The following is a 19,817-nucleotide window of genomic DNA, read 5'->3' as shown; positions in this document are numbered from 1 at the left end:
AGGTTGGGAGGGTAGGTGGTTCCCCCCCTCCCCCCCCCCCAAGGCAGTAGTACAAAATAGACTAGTAGATGGAGATACTTTTCTCAGATGTAGGAGGGCCTATGACATTGCTGCAGTCAACTCTTGAAATGTCACCTAATAATTTGCAAAGCTGTTGCTAAACTACTACCTGGACAGGAAGAGAAGTCTTCCTGCCTTTTTTTTTTTTCAAATAAAAAACACTGCTGCTGTGATTTAAAAATACTTTCTATCCCAGAGAACTAGAGCGCTAAAAAAATACTTCAGTGAAATGCAGAGAACCACAACTTGTCTGTGGAGCTGGGCTATGCAAACACTTTGCATTGTCTAGAATACTGCCATTCTACCTGCTCGGTCTGCCTGCCCCTCATCGGAGGTTCATTCCTCAGCGCAGTCTCACAAACACTCCTCCAGGGCTGCAGGCTGGTTTCTTCTTCACTTTCTTCTTCTCTTTGCAAGACTTGGAGATGGTCTCAGCTTCCTGAAACAAAGGACATTGCAGCCATTAAATAGCAATCACTTAAACCTGCTACCTCATAAGACAGGATTTAAAAATATACGGCTTTGAGTAACCACAGAATACTGTGTTCAAACTGAAGCTGAGGGCAGAGCGTAGTCCCAGGGCATGGGATGACAGTCACAGCGGGGTGAGATTTGAAGGCCCCTTGGTTGTAGCAGTCACTCAGAGCAGAAGTTTTTGAAAACAAACCTGCCTTACCAGAAGTTGTCTCCAGTCCCAGCTAGTTAACCTAATGCCCAACTGGACTTTTTCAGACTGCTGCTGATAAAAAAACTGACTACAGCCACTCTTCCACCCTAGAAATGGGGCACTCTATGCCATAGTTGTCCTACATTTTTAAACCTGCCAGGAGAGTAGAATGGGTAATGTCTTAAAGTGAGCTGTGGAAGCAGAAAGTGGCTTTTCTTTCAAAGGTGGAGGCACCTGGCTGGCCTGCGGGTCTCAGCAGCATGGAAAAGATAGGTGCCAAGGATGCAGTGGGAATCAAACAGCTGTAGGAGCATCACAGCATGTATATGGTGGCAGGGAAAGCTGGCACAGGCTAAAGGAAAGGGAAAAAAGGCGCAGGAAAGGTTCAGAAACAATCCTGCAATGGAGGGCAGGAAGAAGAAAGCGGGGAAGGGGGATAGAGGGAGATGGAAAGAACTGTGCAATGTGGTTGTGCCAGACTACGTGGCGTTGCTCAGGCACACACGGGCACGTTCGAACGTGAACTGTGAAGCCAGCACCCTGCACGCGTGTGTGACGCAGGCACCATAGCAACCCGAAGGCCTCGCTGCTTTGAGTTGCCACAATTGAATGCCATCTGGCCACGCTGCACACGCAGCCATGCCACGTTAGCCTGGGATCAGACGATGGCAACAGAAAGACTAAAATCCTTAGGACGGGAATTCCTCTGTCCTTCTCCGCGGATGTGCAGCACAGCGCAGTCCATGGCTCCTGCTCCCAGGTGCCTAGGGGTGGCATCACCTCTGCTCTCAAGGGGCCTGAAATGCCCTAGGCGTTTCAATGGCCAAATCCACGCACAGCTGAAATGGTAACAAAATTGAGCTCTAAATGCTTGTGTCCTGCTCAGAGCATCCGTCAAGCATTCTTCCCCACTACACTCAGAAAAGGACCATTATCTAGTAGGGACACCAAGCACCCGGGCCTCATTCAAACCTGGCTGAAGAAGGCGGTAACGTTACCCCTTTTATCCAGCAACCCAATTAGGCCTCCAAGAAATATGTAAATATTTCATGTGAAGCACAGGCCAGCTCCCCCCTCCTGCATGACTGTCCTAATAATCCGCTTATAAAGGTCTTTCCCTCCCTCCCTCTGGACCAATGAATATTGAATTACAGTGGTCACGCTGCACAGGTGCAAGCAGGGGAATGAATATAGCTCCATCTCAGAAGAGCAGCCATCGTGCTGGTTAGAGCATCCCCCTGGGATGGGTCTTCTGGGCTCCTCTAGGCAGAGAAAGGAGCTAAATCCAAGTCACCACGTTGACAGTGACTAGAGTCCTCGCCTGGTTATAGCAGAGCCCTATAAACAGTTACACAGTCAAGGCAGTGCAATGGTCGAGGAAGTTAAGCGAAGCACCAAGAACAGCAATGAACAGCCCAGGCTGGCAGGGCCATGAGCCTTTTCCACTGGCTGCACCCTTGGTAGAACCAGCCATGTTACTGCACGCCAGTTCCCACAACCCGTAGCAGGAGGAATTTAGATGCCTCACCCAAGGCTGCTGATTGACTGGATGGCAAAGATCTCAAAAACAGGGTCTTGACCGTCACATCAGTTTGTGGGAGTTACGTAGCAGGGAAAGGTCTGAAATGCCAGCTCTCTTGTCCCCAAAGTTAGCATGTGAACTTCTGATCTATCCTCAAGATCTGATTTTTAAAAAAAGCTACAGTTTTTCTGTCTTTGCCTGCTAAGCCAATTGATAGTTCATATCTGCCTCTTCTTTGCTGTCAGCGGGCTTGATAATTAAGATGATAGCAGATGACACACGACAACACTTACTGAAATCAGCCACTGCACACAGCAATACAGTAGTGTACTACACTACTCCACCAACTCACTTCCCAGTCTGGTATAAAAGGGAGGAAAGCAAACCAGTTGTGAAGCAAAAGAAATATCCTACAAGTGCTGCAATTGCTGCAAACCACGCCAGCTGGGGGTGAGGGGCTGACACGTCAGGTTGATACCTGATGTGAGCAGCCAGAAAGGCAGCCTGGTTAGAAGGGGAAAAATTACTGAACAGAAGAAACTGCCTGCTAAAAAATACTGACAGAGAATATGTCTGCCAGCCTGGGAACTGTGAGGCTGGGAACCAGAAACATCCTTGGAAAGTGCAGCTGGCCTCTTTGAAGTACAGCTGTGGTACCTAAGAACCAGAGGCATCCTGGGATACCACCGATAAGCGCAAAAACAAGGGACTGTAAAGGCAACTTATTGTCTGAAAAGGTGGAAAATAGTCTGGAAAAATAAAAAATGGTCTGAAAGAATAGAAACCTCATCATTATTGGCTGGTATTGTCTGAAAAGGTGGAAAATAGTCTGGAAAAATAAAAAATGGTCTGAAAGAATAGAAACCTCATCATCTATTGGCTGTTACAGGTGAAAAGTAGAAAATTAGAAACATCAGCATCTATTGGCTGCTTGCAGTGGTGGTGTCCTCCACTCTTATGTCTCTATGATATAAAAAGGGCTTAATTTTTAATCCAAAATTGAGCCCCTCTCTCTGAGAACTTCCCGTGCTGCACATACTTTTCCTTTCCTAAACAGGCTGAATTCTCCGCATGAACTTTCTAAGAGATCTTGGACTCTCACCAGGGATGCCTGGCTGACTCCAGACTCTGTGACATCTCTCGCATCATCTTTGAAGTGAGACTGTTATTTTCTTGGTCGCTCTCTGGGCCCACTTTTGGGGTTCAGTTTGTGCTCCCTTCTTTTGGGGATGGTTGGGTCCCCCTCTGGGATCAGTTTGTCCTCCCTCTGGGATGGTTTGGCCCCTTCTGAAATCTGTCTAATTCACTTCATACCGATATTATATATCCTTATAGGTAATCAAGTACATCAGCTGTTATATTGTTAATAAGTTTGCTTCACTAATGCTAAGTTTGTAATAACTTGTAATAGTATATACCTACTTGGTTATTGCTATACTTTTGATTGTTGCTTTACTATTGATTGCTACCATACTGTTGATTGATACTATGTTATTGATTGCTACTAGTATTTTGTAATTGCTTGATATATATATATATTTATATTCACTTTGTTAATCACAAGTATACTTGCTAGTGGTGATTTTGTGGTAGTATACTTGCTGGTGGTGATTTTTGTGGTATTTGTGGTAATCTGTAATAAAGTAGAGAAATTTAGAGGATAATCATAGGTATACTTGCTAGTGGTGATTTTTGTGGTATTTGTGGTAATCTGTAATAAAGTAGAGAAATTTAGAGGATAAAAGCCCGTGTCCTTGTGTATTAAAACCCATGGTTGCGATCTCCACACACCCGCAGGCCAGGTAACCCTTTAGGTGGTGACAACACCTCTCCTGAAGCAGTCTCAGGTACCAGCTGCCAGCCAGGATGAACTGTCAGTCACTGCACATGCAGCGTGGAAGTACTCAGGGACCAGTCCACTCCCTTTTGTTAATATGAAGATGAAGAATGTCGGTGCTTCTCTGCCAGGGTACAAGGAGAAACTGATATCCTTTCACAGCAGAGACACTGTCAGGACGCGACAAAGGCTACTGCTTACTTCAGTGGCCCAAGCTAAAAGCTGCTAGCATATTTACTCCAGCATTTCCTAGCACCATGCCCGGGAATCTCAGTGAGAACAAACATGCACAAGCAACGGGCAGTATGTCCCACGCTCTGGGGGAGTTCATGCAGCACTCACTGGGGGGAGAGCAGGGAGGACACGGGTTTTCTCCAGGCTCTCTCTAAGGTGGCTTATCTCAGCACGGTAGTCATCCAGCTGGCTCTCCAGCTTCTCCCGCCTGACTCGCTCGTATTCCAGCTGGGCCTCCAGCTCCCTCACAGCCCTGCCAAAAGCAAAGGAGACAAGCAGAGCATGAAGTGCATCCAAACCTGCCCTGGCTACTCCACGTGGTCCTGTGCCTTTGTTAAGGAACAGGTTAGTCACAGCAGAAAGCAGCACAGTACTCCTCACACCAACTGTGCTGGTGTGAGCTACAGCGTGCTCCTGGCTCAAGACTCTTTGCAACAGCTCTAAACAGCTGTTTTTTTCTTTCTTTGCTGTCAGCTGTGCTCAGCGCAATCTGACCACGAGATGGAGACGTCTTCCCACACACTGAGCCAGACACTAGGGTCTTGGGTAGGCTGTAACCCAGGTCCATCTCCAGCTGCGGAAGAGGGAGATGTGCCCAAGGAGCAAAAAGGTTAGTATGAAACAGAGAAAAAGCATAAAACTGGGATTCTGGAGGGGTCAAGGGCAGTTTTTTCGTTTACATCTGGTGCCTCTACATCCTTCCTACTTATTGGCTTAGCCACAGATGAGGAATACTCAAATGACAGCCTGAATGACACCTACTAAAGGGAAACTGAAGCACTGGCTGATACACAGTTGCACAAGATATCATCAGTCACACCCACAATGGCTCCTAAATTAATTGAGATTCCTGGAACTGGTTAGCTGAAACATAATTCATATACATGTATTCTTACTATAACAGCAATTGACCTCAGCAACTGAGTCATTTGGAGTTGAGCTGGCTCTCCTCTGTATCAGGATGAATTGGCACAGCTACAAAGATGGAAGATTGGTAAAAGGAAAAGGGAGACATCTGCCCTGTGGATTCAAACAGCATGGCAGGAAAGCTCTCAGCAAGAGCTACCGCATTTTCCAGACTGAAGTATTCCTGACTCACGCAGCCCAAAGCTACCAGGCTGTATCAGCCTTACTGACACTGTAAGAATGGCCTGTGCTTATGCTGGGAAATCAGCGCTCGGAGGGGCCAGGCTGACTTCTTCAGATTAATGACACGCAGCTCTAAAACTGTGTGGCACACACATGGTGGCAATTTTTTCTGTGCAATGCAGCCTTGTCAAAGCATTGCACAGAAAACATGACCTAAAGCAGGAAACTTCAAAATCTGCTACAGTAGCCTTCCCAAGTGGCAACTCCTGCTTTTCATCTAGCAAAATGGTGTTGTCATTAAATATTTTAAAATAATGAGGTTTTCTGCCATATGGTACAAGCATCTTGGAGTTTATACACAGGTAGGTACCCTGAGAAGGGTAGGTAGGTATGCTGAGAAGCATTATTTCCATTTCAAAAGGCCAGTGTGGAGCTAGGGATGCTCTCTGGCCTCCACAGATGAGAGAGACCCTTCAGAGATCCTCACAATATTTCTAGTTTAGCCACACATGCCACAGAAAGCAAAATCCCTTAAAAAGCCATATCAGAGCCATCTAATAGACACTGCTAGCTTTTGAGTAGCTGCTCTATCCAAAATTGACTCTTAATTTCTGCCATTAGTCAACAGCGACTTTTTCATCATTACAAACAGATTGCTCTGACCTTCCAGTGTAGGCATCAACATCTGAGCTGGTCACCCTCCTCCTTTAAAGCCAGGAGGGACACTCCTAGAAGTGATGAATCTCGTCCTGAAGTACATGTCTAATTATGCCCTGAAAGTGCCTACATCTCTTCAAGAAGTCTAAAAAGGAGCTCAAGGTAACTAACTCGGATGCAGATATCGACATTGCAGACATATCAAGTTAAGGAAGATGGACTTCCAGGCTGGGCTGAGTCAAAGGGTGACCTGGAACCAAAAGAAATCCCGACCTCAGTTTCTTGGCTCATATACGGTTGTGAAATGAACTACTTAATTCCAGTCTGTGACACCTATTACTTGCTCCAGATCTACACAGACTGGTAAGTCTGCTGTCTTCTTGATGGCATACAAGCCCTCCGGATACAGTCTCCTCCCAGTGACGCAATAAAGACAGTGGTTTGGGGTGGCCCAAACTCATAATGGACATGGTTATCTACAGAGACCGAGAACAGTGGGTAGCCAAATCTTTGACAGGTAGAGGTGGAGACAGGGCTGTCTTTTGGATGCTGCATTATTGTTTATGCTCTAAATCTTTGATAGACAGAAGAGCTTTTCTTTGCAACTTAGACAGTCTGCCCATCAAATCACCTGACCAATCTAACAGAACCCTTTCATTTAATGGAGATCCTGAGAATTAGACAGACATTATGAAAAGTGTTTCATGTGCAAGGGCAGGTTTGCTGAGATTTCTTTTTTCTGTGGTCTGGATATGAGCTAATGCTTTCTTGAGCATAGAAATATATTGCCCTTGACACAGAAAAGTAGCAGGTCATTGAATAATTTCTGCTGTATATGCACTTCCATCCAAGCCATGCTAAGACTAATGCCTTTTTTCATATTTATTAAAGTGCATACATGTATTTGGCATCCTCAATGCAAACAAAACAGCCAGGACTTATCAGACCTATTGCACATATGCTGCAGGAAAACCTGAAGGCCGAACAGATAATCTTGCACAAGAAGTGTGGACCCATCAAACACTTGTGTTGCGCTGTGGGGCTGATCCTGGTAGTAGAAGTCTAGAAATGGTCAGACAAATTGCTGAAGTCCGTTTCTTTTTGGCCTGGCTAAAGTTGGTATGTGGAAAGGACAGAATGGCCAAAACAACTTGAGTGTAAGTTAAAGAAGGCTTTAAAATGGGCCTCATGGAATTAAACATTAGCAGGGCAAGTTAACCTTACTTCTCAACTTCCCTTTCTTCTTTTTTCATCTTCTTCTCCTCTTCAGTTATTCCTCCCAGCTGTCTGTAGTTGCTGTAGGCAATTTCTAGAAGTTGCTGAAGTTCTTGAATCTTGCGATAGGCCCTTACTGTAAGACAGAGCTCTCCAGGTAGGTAAAATGCATGGAGAAGACAGTCATGCTGGAATCCAATAGTCTGGAAAATAGTCTCACAAACACAGAGCAGAAATCACACTGCTCAGCAAATACTGAGCTACACCTGACACCCACATAGCAGACAGATCTCAAAAACAAGTAGCAATCCAATATGGTTTCACCAACACGGATTAAAACAGCGTAACAATTATGTTCTGATTGCCCTCTGCTATGCTTTCTAATTTTCCACAATTTGTTTGACTACTCAGTGGTGCAGATATCCTGTCAACTATCTCATCTTACAACAAAAAAGTCACGGCAGTTGGCAGAAACTGTGCAACTAGGACTATAATGTCTTGAGACCAACTTTTTCAAATAAGGAGTGATGGAAAGACAGTGCTTACTGCGTGCGTTCCTTTTCTCTGCTTTATCCAGGGTTAAATCTTCTTTGCTATCTGTACTCCCTTCCACACCATGTCTTTCAAAAAACTTTATGTTGTCTGCATCTAGTTCTTCATCACTAGAGTTACTGTCTCCAGTTCTTTGTGTCAAAAGTTCCACAGCTGCCAGTTGGGCAAACCTGCACAGAGAACAGTTAACCTACACTGAAATATCCCAATCGTCAGGAAAAATGCAGCCATGCTCCCTGCATGTGACAGAAACTCTGAAACTCTTTATGTTCCCATTTATTGGAGCGGGTTTCAGGATTAAAGGAGGCACTGGTACACAAACTATGAGCAGCTAATCTGCTTTTTGTAGTATTCTGATGGCATGAGCTCTGCCTCAATGAATGAGCTCTGCCTCATGAAATCTTACCTCAATGAAATCTTATGACAATCCCTGCCACATCAGAGGTATCTTTTCCTTTGCAGGTTTACTTAATTGAAACTCATCAGTAACTGTATTATTTTAATTAATGCAAAAATCAGCTGGTCTTCGCTAGTTCTCATTTACTTTGTACAGCTGGAGCATACTGGCTCACAACTTTCCTTTTGCAGATCAGCTAGTTTTCATTTTTTATGTCTGACTTTGCTAAAAAAAAAATTAAATTAAATTAAGTGAAAATTAAAACCTTTTATAGCTACCATACAGCTTTGCTTATGACTCAGAGCTGGAATTCATGGGCCTGATCTGTTCTTGCTCCATCACTGAATATCAGGATTAATTCCAACAAAGCTGACATGATATTGATATATAAATAGTAAGTAAATAAATGAGAGAGCTACAGGATAAGTACTGCTACCTCTTGGCTACATCCTTTGGAGTCTCTCCAGCATCATTTGTAATGTCACAGTCAGCTCCCATTTCAATCAACCACTGTAAGCAATGGATATGCCCCTGTCCAGCAGCTAAGGGAAGGAAGGTGCACACAAGTGAGTTATGTACAACTGAAGTGTTTCAAACCTAAAATGTCCCCCTCTTGTCATTATTTGACATGCCAGAGGTTGGGTTCACTAACCCACCACAGGGGAGATACTATTTCAACAGAAGCCTGTATTTCAAGATGCTCAAGTCACATGGGTACACGCAGTTTTGGAGAAGATCATGCAGTGTGGTTTTGTGCCTCCTTCTAGTTCCAGTAATTTACTGGCAACTCTTCCCGGACATGAGTTAAACTAAACTTGCCCAGTCTTATGCGCCAAGCATGAGACACACAAATAATGCTGCCTCACACTCTCTTGCAGTAAGGCCTTTATGTCATAAATTTGCAGCAAAGCAGTGTCACCTCTCTCCAACTCTGAGCTCCCATACATCAGACACAGCTGGTTGCCCCAATCTGTGGTGTGTGGTGCTGTCTCACGGAGAAGGAAAGAAGCCAGGGCTTTGTGCTGGAACTATAGGTACATCATTTTTTGGGCCAGACACTCAAGGCAACACTTCTCAGCTGCAGCCTAACACAACAGCTTTGCCTAGTCATATGATCTGGCATGGCTACTAGTCATACCACGTGGTGCCAGGAATGATGTCTCACATATGGAAGATGGTATTTGGCATTTCTAGCTGAAACCTGTAAGCTGTTTTTCTCAAGGAAGCATAAATCCATTTCTTGACAGCACCCCCTTTGGATGTTTGCCATATTTGTTTTCTTACTGAGATAAGGAAATGAAATTACAATCAGACATAGTATTTCCCCATAACACCAACATTGCATGCAAAGACTGGGGATGAAACAATTGTAGGTTAGCACCATTCCAAGAAAAGAGGGTGGGAAAGAATATAGAAAACACTTTGAAAATAAATACATATGAATTTTCACAATGAGAACCTTAATTATGTTTCTAAAAATTCTACCATTTGTATTTATTCAAAAAGAAATGTGGGAAATAGTGTTAAAAGCATATTACAAGAATACCTCCCTCTTTCTTTCCTCTCCTATTCTTTCAGACATTACTATGAAACCCTCAAACACAAAAGGACCATTTTTCTGTAATGCTAGCACTCCACTAAATACCAAGGTGTTAGATACCAGAAGCTTAGCTTCCTTCACAGCGTACCACCAAATGACTTTGTTGTGGTTTTTATAACGCATCTCCGCAGTATTGATAAGTTCAGTAAATGAAGGCCCAGGCCACAATACAGATCATTCTTATACCTAGCTAGCCAATGTTTCTAAAAGTCACATCTCGCCTGATAAAAAAAACTACTTAGTTTTCAGTTTAGATGTTGTTTTCTCTTTAATATAAACTCTTCTTTCTTGACTGCAGCTCGGTTATTTTGTTTTTAAAGTGATACCTTCACACACATACATCACAAAATATGTTTTTCAGGGTCACCCTTTCGAGCCCTCAGGAAATGAGATGCTGTTTTTCATGAACTTTATCTGATGAGCAGCCACTTGAAAAACTAAGTAAACAAGTCAGCAACAAACAGTAACAAGCTGAAACACAGATCATAATTACTGACCTTTGTGCATGAGAGTGGATCCCTTATCATCCCGCTCATTAATATTGATTACGCGACTTCTCACTAATCTTCTAAGCACTAACAAGTCCCCTTTGAAAGCAGCACCATGGGCTGGGAAAGCTAAAACTGAAAATGAAATGCACAGGTTTCCAAACAGATGCCAGTAATTCCACTAAACATGCTCATTTGTCTCTCACTGCTTCCCGCTCTCATAGAAACTTATGCATGGGCACTTCATAGCTGTAGTTAGCCAGGTTAATGCACCCTTAATCAGTTAAAATGCAGCGGCATAACTAGCACTGTTCATCATAGACTTGACTAAACATGTCTTGGTTATGGCACAGGCACCTTATACAGTTAAGAAATTAATTTCATAAACCTGAAGTAACAAGTACACCTTTGTTTTACGGTTGATGTTGTATTACTGGTGGTAACTGGAGTCATTTGCCTATTTTGAATTTCATAGTCTAACCAAATATATAAAGTATTTTACTTCTTGTTTAAAAACTACCCATACAGACAATTTGATTTTTCTAGTTATTTTTTATAGACAGGAAGTACTGACATATATACATATATGTATAATGACAAAAGACTAGCAGATGAGGACAGTAAGTGCCCGGAAAAAGTAGAGAGGTGAAGGTGCAGTTCTTATATCCTTGCTCTGCTGAAGGTTCTCCTTGCAGACCTTGCCACACTTGTATCCTTTGTCTCTTCTGACTGAAGTAGTATTGCTGGTTAGCAAGTAACCTTAATTTCAGTGGGGTATTTCCAGGCTAAGTTGCTATTCAATGCAAGTAAGAGATTCTGAGCAGGCAAATCTGAAAACTCACGAAAATTATACAGCTTGTCTGGATGTCTACTGGAGTCTAAGGACATGGATAACTCGGTATTCATAGTGCAACACAGTGTGACATGTTTTATTTCAATAATGGGTAAACCTAAGACATTTATAAAATCACATTGAGAATCCCAGTCTTAGCTATCAGTAAGTGTAGTAAGTATTGAAAGGAACAGCTCTTCCTTATATTGGTAATTTAAATGTTATACTTCTGCTCATACAAGTTTTCAGAATCAAGCATTTCTATAGAATTACAATGCCTATTTTAACAGTATCTTGATCCATACTCACCTTCCTGTGTCTCTGGATGTTCCTCCTCTTTTTCCATACTGTCAATATATTGCAGAATATTATCTTTATAGAACCGTTCAGCCAAGTCCCTTGGAGTCTCTCCTTGGTCATTCCTGGCTTTCAGTGTGTGCATGACACTGGCCATTTTACTGACCAAGAACTTAAAGCAATGCAAGTGTCCTTCCATTGCTGCCAGATGAGCTATAGAATAAGGTAAAACAAAGTATGTTAGAGCAGAGCACTGCTGCCCACCAAGAAAGCAGTGTTCTCACCACTAGTTAGATCTAGCTTGTCTACCAGCACTTGAGCTGTCCAACACGGCACAACGAGTGGGAACAGCCTCAGCTGGACAGGGGATGCTCAGCTCCTATCCAGGACACAGTTCTGCTCTGTGCAAAAGAGGTAAAAGAGTCAAAGACAAGATCTGCAAAGAAGATTCCCTGGCAGAGCTGATTGCAGGAGACAGCAGAGCACTGCTGAGAGACCTTTGAGCACTAGCTAGGAGAGTGTGCCACTGGGGTCTCATCTTCCCCATGAACACAAATCTCACTCCTCGGCAGCTGTCTGACTTTGCTGTCTTAGGGATACTCATTACAGAGGGCCAGCGAGGGATGTCCTTGATTAGGAGTTGAGACCATTTCTGCTTTAGTCCCACCTCTACTGTGCCACCACAAACAAGTTTTGTCACACCTCTGCATCTCAGTTACCCCACCTATAAAATGAGGACAGTGACATTCACTTTACTGGGTAAAGTATTTGAAGGTACATCCCATGACAGAGGCTTCTATTCACGGTACTTCTGCCGTACATTTCTTTCCTTCAACTGTTGCAGACAGGTGCTGTGTGCAGGAGCAGCTCCACCTCACCAGGGCAGTGACTGCTTCCCTGTGGGGGTCAAGTGTTTCCTCCCCTGTCCTTTAGGCTACGCTGAGGTATAATTATTTAATACTACTAGAGTGCTGGGCCTGTAACAAAGTAAGAGGTACAAAACACATGCTCATTATTTTGAAATTATTAGTATTCTCTAGCCCCATTAATGGGAAGAGGTTGCCAAATAAATGCTTATTATGTGTTACCACTCCATGAAAATGTTCTGTAAAAGTTGGCTGATGTTCTACAGGCAAAAGGATTAGTTTGTCTCCATCTTCATAGTTAATAAACAATGTACCCAGGACCAAAAAACCCCATGTCACTTAAGTTAATTTTTGGCACATGCAAGTTCTCTATTGCAAACCATCCACAGCTTTCCAGAGCGTAATTGTTCTAAAAGGTGATGGATATTGGTGTTATGGCAAGATGACAATACTTAGGTACAGATGATTGCTAAAATTTAACACAACAAAATCTGAACTTCACTGAAATCAGGGCAGTTTTTCCCATTGTCTTAATTTTACTCAGTGAGTTAGTTACTCAGGGAGAAGTGAAAAGAAGAGGTACCATCTTAAAATTAAGTACTGATTACTAGTCAGCTGGTGAAAAACTAACTCAACCCTTATGAATCCACTTTCAGATACCTAAAATCTCAGGGATAAAACTTCACCTTTTGGGATGAAACTTTTTTATCAGTTGTCTGTCCTGTGCAGAAAGCGGTCAGAAAAGCTCAACGTTTTCTGCAAAGGCAGCAAGGGGAAAATAGATTAGAGAGTTGTATTCCATCCATGTCTTTTTGCACAGTTTCAGTGGGATGCTGTGGAAGACACATAAATGAACTTTTCATAGGTGGCTTTTAACCTGTGTGTTTCTTAGTAGCTAGTGCCCAACATATAACTGTGCCGTATGAGCCTCAGTCACGCTGAGCACTTGCAGTTGAGACTAAAGCCAAAGAGTACCGTGATGTTAACACAAAATATGCAGCTTAATGCTGAGAACTTTGAAAAACCTTGTCTCAGGCATCAGAAATAGGCAGTGGGTAGTTGGTGTTGGTACCCTAACTTCTCTGTGTTTCATCATGCCTTTTACAAAATCAGGCTAATGCTATTCGCTCTTCTCAAAGTGGCGAGTGAAAAAACAGCGTCTGTGAAAAACTCAGATGTTGCGCTACGATTAAATTAATATTATATTTAGAACAGGTTAACTACTGAGCAATAAATGAAACATGGATATGGCCAAAAACCAAATACAGTGAGAAAACAAAATGTTGAATTAATGAGCGCAGCCCATTCTGTACACTGAATGAGCCACATTCCTTCCCAAAAATTAGCATGCTATAGGTAATTAAAGCCTCTACTATAACGCACACATGCAAAAGGTGCAGCCAACTTTTAGGTGTATGGCATCACAACCTCAGTAAATTTCTTTCAGTATACTGTTAGGAAAAATGATAGCACTGTCCAGCTAATCTTGAAGCTGAAACATGCAAAGATGATTTGAGTTCACTTCGCTGTTTCAGAAGCTGAGGAAAAGCTGGTCTGTACACCACACCACTTTATTAATCTTTTACTAGCAATGTTCCAAAGCATTTTCTTTCCTTTGGATGATAATATGATCAAATGAAACAGAACAAAGGCTGGAGGATCAAGCTTCCGTAGATGTCAAAATAACAACAAAAACAATTTTCTACTAACCAGTATATAGAGAGCATTTAAGTAGAATTGTGCTGGCATTTGCCACCTCTCCATAAATGTCTGTTATCAGGGAAGTGTTCCCAAATGCGAATAACGCTACCTTCTACGCTGCCACCAGGGTGTCTAACATCATGATCCCTTGTTGCTAATACACCAGATGTCCTGCTGGGATGCAAGAGCCTCACATCCTTTAACAAGGCCCAGGTTTGCAAAACAGAACATAGATATCAGTTTACTAGGCAAGTGGTGCTTAACGGAGGGTAAAAGATTTTAAGAGGGATTTAAAAAGATAACTCTGAACAAGTTATAGAGAAAAAAAATATGCTATTTGGAACAAATAATGTGACAGACCATAAGAAGGAAAATGCTAAAAGGGAAAGGATGCAATGAGAACACAGGGTATGAACAATACCATTCAACTTACAGAGGATATTGAGGCAGTGGCATGGTAGGCAGACAGACGCTGGAGAAACTATGAAGAGCAAGGAATAAACACGGCCCATTTTTTGTGCTGAAGCGACTATGCTCATGATTATGAAGAGTACAGATTACAGATAATACAGAATACCAGTATTCCAGAAGTCAAGATGAAGAAATCACAGGTAAATGAGAACAAAGATTTTACCAAATCAGTTAAGAAATAGTGGGATACAAAAACCTACATATGAACGTGCCAGAATCTGATCACACTGGCACAGCCATTAAAGCCTGGCACAAATTCAAAGAGGAGCATATAGCAGCTGAAACTGCCTCCTGCTCCACGTACCCTTCTCCTCCTGTGACCTCCACTGGCATATGCGCTCGATCACACACATATCAGATGCTGCCCACCTACACAGCACTCTCAACCAGGCTCAGCCTGCTCCCTTATTCCAGCACCCATGAGCTCTGATCCTTGCCAGCAGCAGCAGGAGGTCAATAGGATACTGTCACCGACAGCTAAATACTTTGGATTTATAAATTCCCCCATAATTATAAAAATGGAGTAACTATGTTGATTGCATGGAATCAAATAGCAAATGCTGCTGGTGTGCATTACTTATAATTTGCTACAATTATCATATCACACAACAACTGTAAACCAAAGGTTAAAAAAAGTATGATTTATCCTGATATACCTGGAAGGTTTCCATTGTTATCCACATCATCTATACACGCTCCCCATCTAACAAGAAGCTGCAAACACCCCAAGCGACCATGAAAAGCAGCATAATGAACAGGCTTCCAGTCATTCCTGTCTGAAATATTTACATTCTAAAATGAAAGCAGCAGGTTAATTCATTCATTTATGAATCTTAGACACAAGACAAATTTTATAAATAGGAATCAGCTGTTCATTGTGTTAAATTACCGAAATCAAATCAAATAGCTTTTTTCAAAGTTCATGCCATGTATGCAGTTCCCATTCCAAGACAGGCACTTTTCACAGGTTCTTGGTTTTATTTAAATAATACACATATAAAAGGCGTATTTTTAGACATACTTCTATCACTGCATTGGTCATTATTCCTTAAATATGCATCTGGATTTTTTTTAAGTTTATGTCTCCTTTACTATAACAGATTTGTACAATTGCAAAAAATCAAAACCACCACAACGCCTGATCTTCATTTAATGACATCCTCAGTGGAATGTGGTTTACTCACATTATTGATTCTCTCTAGATTTTTGGATGATTTCCCAAATGTATCTTACAGTAAAAAAAATGGAAATTTACCCTAAAAATAAATTCACCAACAAGAACATACCAACAGTAATTAATCTACAGTCCTAAATCTCAGTTTAATCTAGGGAGAGTTTTGTTTGGAAAAAGATAACAGACTTTGGCTTTTCACTAGGGAACTGTGGGTAAAAGTCTCTCACCGCTCCACTTCGCAGTACGGTTTGTAAGGTGTAAGACTGCCCATGGGCTGCAGCTAAGTGTGACGGAGTGCACCCACGATCATCCTGAGCTTCTGCGTTTGCTCCGTTTATTAACAAAGCCTAAAAGAAATGCAAAGCAGAAGTTCGGTTCACCAGCTGAAAAAGCAAACATCGCCTAGCAGGATGACTCGAGATGATCAGCAGGATAACTCTGGGCTGACCGCAAGGCAATGACACTACACAAAATAAATCTGTTTGCACAGATAGCGCAAATGAGTGCACAGGTTTTAACAAGAGTGACTTGATTCCAGATGTAAAGACATCAAGATGAGATACTCATAGCTCCATTAGGAGCTCTCTCAGCTGATCTTCATAATGAACTTGTCCAAACTGAAGGTCTGCCCTACTTACTTTCACCTGAGAGTGAATATTTATACGTACCTGCATGCAAGCATCCTGACCTCGGATAGCCGCAAGGTGAGCTGCTGTCCAGCCTCTGACAGTTACGTGTGTTGTATCAGCTCCATGACAGAGCAACCAGTGAAGGCACTGCTCAACCAAAACCAAAGTTTTTTATTTAACTATTCTTATCATGTATCTGAGGCACATTTTAATTATAATTTATCAGTCGATGTTACATTTCAAAACAGTATCAGAACACTTCATTATGGAAATATGACACCCCAGAGCACGCCTGAGCCAGATACTTGAGCATTAGGAAGTTACAGCTAAGTTATACTTTCCAGGTTTAACCCAACGGTACAAAAAATGCAAATAACCTACTAATTCAGACCCTAGCATTGATTTTACAGTATGGCTTCTTAATTTTACTCTTCCAGATTTAAAATGTAATCTGTGAGAGTATTCACATGGCATGAGGTAAAAGCATTGGAAAAAACAATGCAAACACACTCACTTGAATTCCAGCTAAAATTACTGGCAGGAAAAATACCATGAACCAAAGTTAAAGCCTCATTTAATTTATTAGGGTCCTTAGCTGTACGCAATCCCATCTCTCTTCTCATCCTTCCACAGCTTAGTTTTGCTTATTCACCTTTTTCCAGCAGATATCATTGCTTGCAATGGAAAGCTTTATGGACTATCCAAAAACAGCTAGAGGACCAGTTAAAAATTTTTATTATATATTATTATGATTTATTATCTTCTTTTAGGCCAGCCTACAGCTCTGGTTCCTCCACTGTTTCCACAAAGGAGCTTAGCGACAAATAGATGACAGGTAATTCAATAAAGTCTAATACATTGATTGCAAAGTAGGAGAGTCAAATGAAAAATGGCAGAATTTATAGAGGCAGAAAAGGGTGGATAAGCAATCTGGTTTTAGGGTTGACAACATGATGATCAGCATTTTCTTGACAGTTTCTGTACATTCCAGTAACAGCACTGCACTTACTATTTCTTGAGTTTAGCAAGAACTTTACATTCTTTCCTTTGGGACATGAATTTTTAGATGGTTATTCATGGCCTTGTTGCTTCAAGGTTAGATTGCTATAAAGATTGTACAAGGAGGCTGCAACAAGAAGGTGAATGTTGTGCTGAATACAGCAGCTCAGTCCTCCTGGAAGTTCAAAACATTCATGCACCTGCTGATTCCTCCATCAATATTCAACGGTTTTATTTATTAAAATAAGATGTATTAGGACTACTTCTATAGAGAATGAGGCGTGGGACAGGACACTGGTAAACAGAATGAACATGTTTTCATGTCACTTCTCCCGTTTCAATCACCTGCAGAACATTTTACACATCTTACAGGATTTTCTAGGTGTCCCAAGAGAAGGGAAAAAACCAATAGGGACAAAAGAAGATCATGAGTCTGGAAGGGAGACCATGGGGTACACTTTGCTCAGAGTAAGACAATCACAGATTTTGTAAAATCTGGCAACGTTGACTATATAAACCGCCTGGGGCTTCAGAAAGGCAAAATGAAAAAGTAAAACCCTGTACTTCTGCTCTTGGTGAATATATTTAATGAGAAAAACAGGCAGAGATTATTGATTTAGCTTAATCAAAGCTATCAATTTTGTGTCCAGCCTCTCTCAAAGAAGGAAAACACTAACCTACAAAAACCTTGCTGTGTCTGAACACTAACATAATGTTTTACCTCCAGACTTCCAGAGTGTGCAGCACAGTGCAGCGGTGTCAATTTGTGGACTAAATCCACCTCATTAATACCGGCTCCACTTTTTATCATTGACGCAAGCTGTTCTACATCACCAGCTTTCACTGCCTCATGTACACTAGCATAATTTTGCTTCTTCTTGACAGCTAGCGAGGAATAATAAAAGGACATTAGTCAGTTCAGCAACATTTAAGAGAGAGGAAATAAGTGATGAATCAAAGAAACATCAGGGTGTCAGCTTCACAGGAACCAACCAAAATGTTCGGAGTAACCTATGAGATTGAGATTTGTATCAGCAGGAATCCTAAGTCACTTCTTCTGTTTGTCAGAAACAGAGCAATATGCAAAAACCAGAGACAGCCATGCCTGCTCCAGCCCCAGAAAAGGGCCCAAAAGAGTAAGATCCAGAAGAAAGATGACAAGAATCACAGCAAGAGCAGGAAGCAGAGCTACTCCATCTATGTATGCAAATGTTGGAGCAGGTCCACCCCACACTGGCTCTCTTCTGAAACTGCAGGCATCACAAACTCTTTCATTAATCACATTTTCAAGTACGACACCAGGGAGGCTTTGCACTTGGGCAAACAGGCTCTCAGCCATCACTTCCCAGGTGCTCCACATGGCCATGCTTCTGCTGCTGCCGCCTAAGGACTTGGCACAGCACTGCATACCACACTGGTGGGCACCAGAGCCTTCATCAAGTGAGCATACCATGTAATTGCTCTTGACTGAGCTACATGGATCAGCTTCAGGACAAGCTGATGTCAAAATTAAAGCTGCTGTAGAAGAACAGTTCTTTATACATCATGTTAGTAATGCTGCATTGCTCTCTTGCTAGAACTACGGCACCGCTCTGTCACAGCTCACTGTTAGCAGCCTGATATTTTGCTCCCACCAAAGTCAGTTACATTTTCATTGACTTCAGTGGCACAGAATCAAACTCCACATGTAGAAGCAGTGGGGTCAAAAAAAAAATCCATCACCAGGCCACGGGATCAAATAACCTGTGTTCTCCTTCAGGCCTTTCCACTGATTAACTACGTGACTGGAAACAATGAGAGCTACATATCCAAACCCCCTTGCAATATCTTGGTATCTTGCCAAAACTTGTAAACAGAAATAAGTGATGGCTGAGGGGGCTAACTTCAGATAGTCACGCATAAGAGGAACCTAAAACAATTAGTAATCACCTTCTAGAGTAGTCATCATTCCAGTACCAAAATGCACTAACACTGTTTCATTACATTTCACGCTGTTAGGAGAAGTCTTGAAGAGGTGGGCTGCTGTTTTGCAAGTCAAGCAACCATGGAAATGTAGGTCTTAAGGTATTAGTGCCTCAGCTTCTCCACCTGTGGAGAAGAAATGGCAGTAGTAGTTAAAATTGTTACGTAATTTGAGATAAAAAATATTAAAGAATATAAATGAGAGGTTGCATGAAAATCTTTGTGATGTGTGTAAAAAAAGGCACTAAATACGATGAAAGACAGCCTTCACAGTTTACAGTGCCTATTTTCATGTAATCTGTAGCGTGATAGTAGTGCTCAGGCAGATTTGGGGTTGCCACAGAGAGGAAAAGAGAGCTGAAGCTGTTTCAGTAATCCAGGCTGACAGTAACACACCCTATGAGATAACACACCGCTTGATCTTGTGGCTGTGTATCACTCCACTTCCACCCCCCCCAACTCAGCAGGCTGTATCGCTGCCCTGCACAATGGGGCTTCAGTTAGGAACCGGGACTCCATCCTGCAAAATACTGTATGAACGAACAGCAGCAGCATAGAAACACAGAAT

At 42.2% G+C, this 19,817-nt stretch overlaps 1 protein-coding gene across 1 annotated transcript; it reads right to left on the bottom strand.

Moving 5' to 3' along the window:
* Positions 1-214: 214 nt before the first annotated feature.
* On the bottom strand, positions 215-19,254 carry ANKRD42 (ankyrin repeat domain 42). The gene is made up of 12 exons (XM_009281318.1): positions 19,217-19,254; positions 18,009-18,172; positions 16,328-16,435; positions 15,887-16,006; positions 15,142-15,277; positions 11,460-11,660; positions 10,328-10,453; positions 8,667-8,772; positions 7,828-8,003; positions 7,291-7,417; positions 4,429-4,573; positions 215-499 (listed from the first exon to the last, which is right to left on the bottom strand). The coding sequence occupies exons 1-12, from the start codon at positions 19,233-19,235 to the stop codon at positions 404-406; spliced, it is 1,524 nt and encodes a 507-aa protein (XP_009279593.1). The 5' UTR covers positions 19,236-19,254; the 3' UTR covers positions 215-403.
* Positions 19,255-19,817: the final 563 nt, after the last annotated feature.

This window comes from Aptenodytes forsteri, unplaced genomic scaffold (assembly GCF_000699145.1).
Source record: "Aptenodytes forsteri isolate BGI_AS27 unplaced genomic scaffold, ASM69914v1 Scaffold180, whole genome shotgun sequence".
NCBI lineage: Eukaryota > Metazoa > Chordata > Aves > Sphenisciformes > Spheniscidae > Aptenodytes > Aptenodytes forsteri.
Note: the sequence above shows the minus strand (reverse complement) of the source record. Positions and strands in the feature narration are given on the sequence as shown.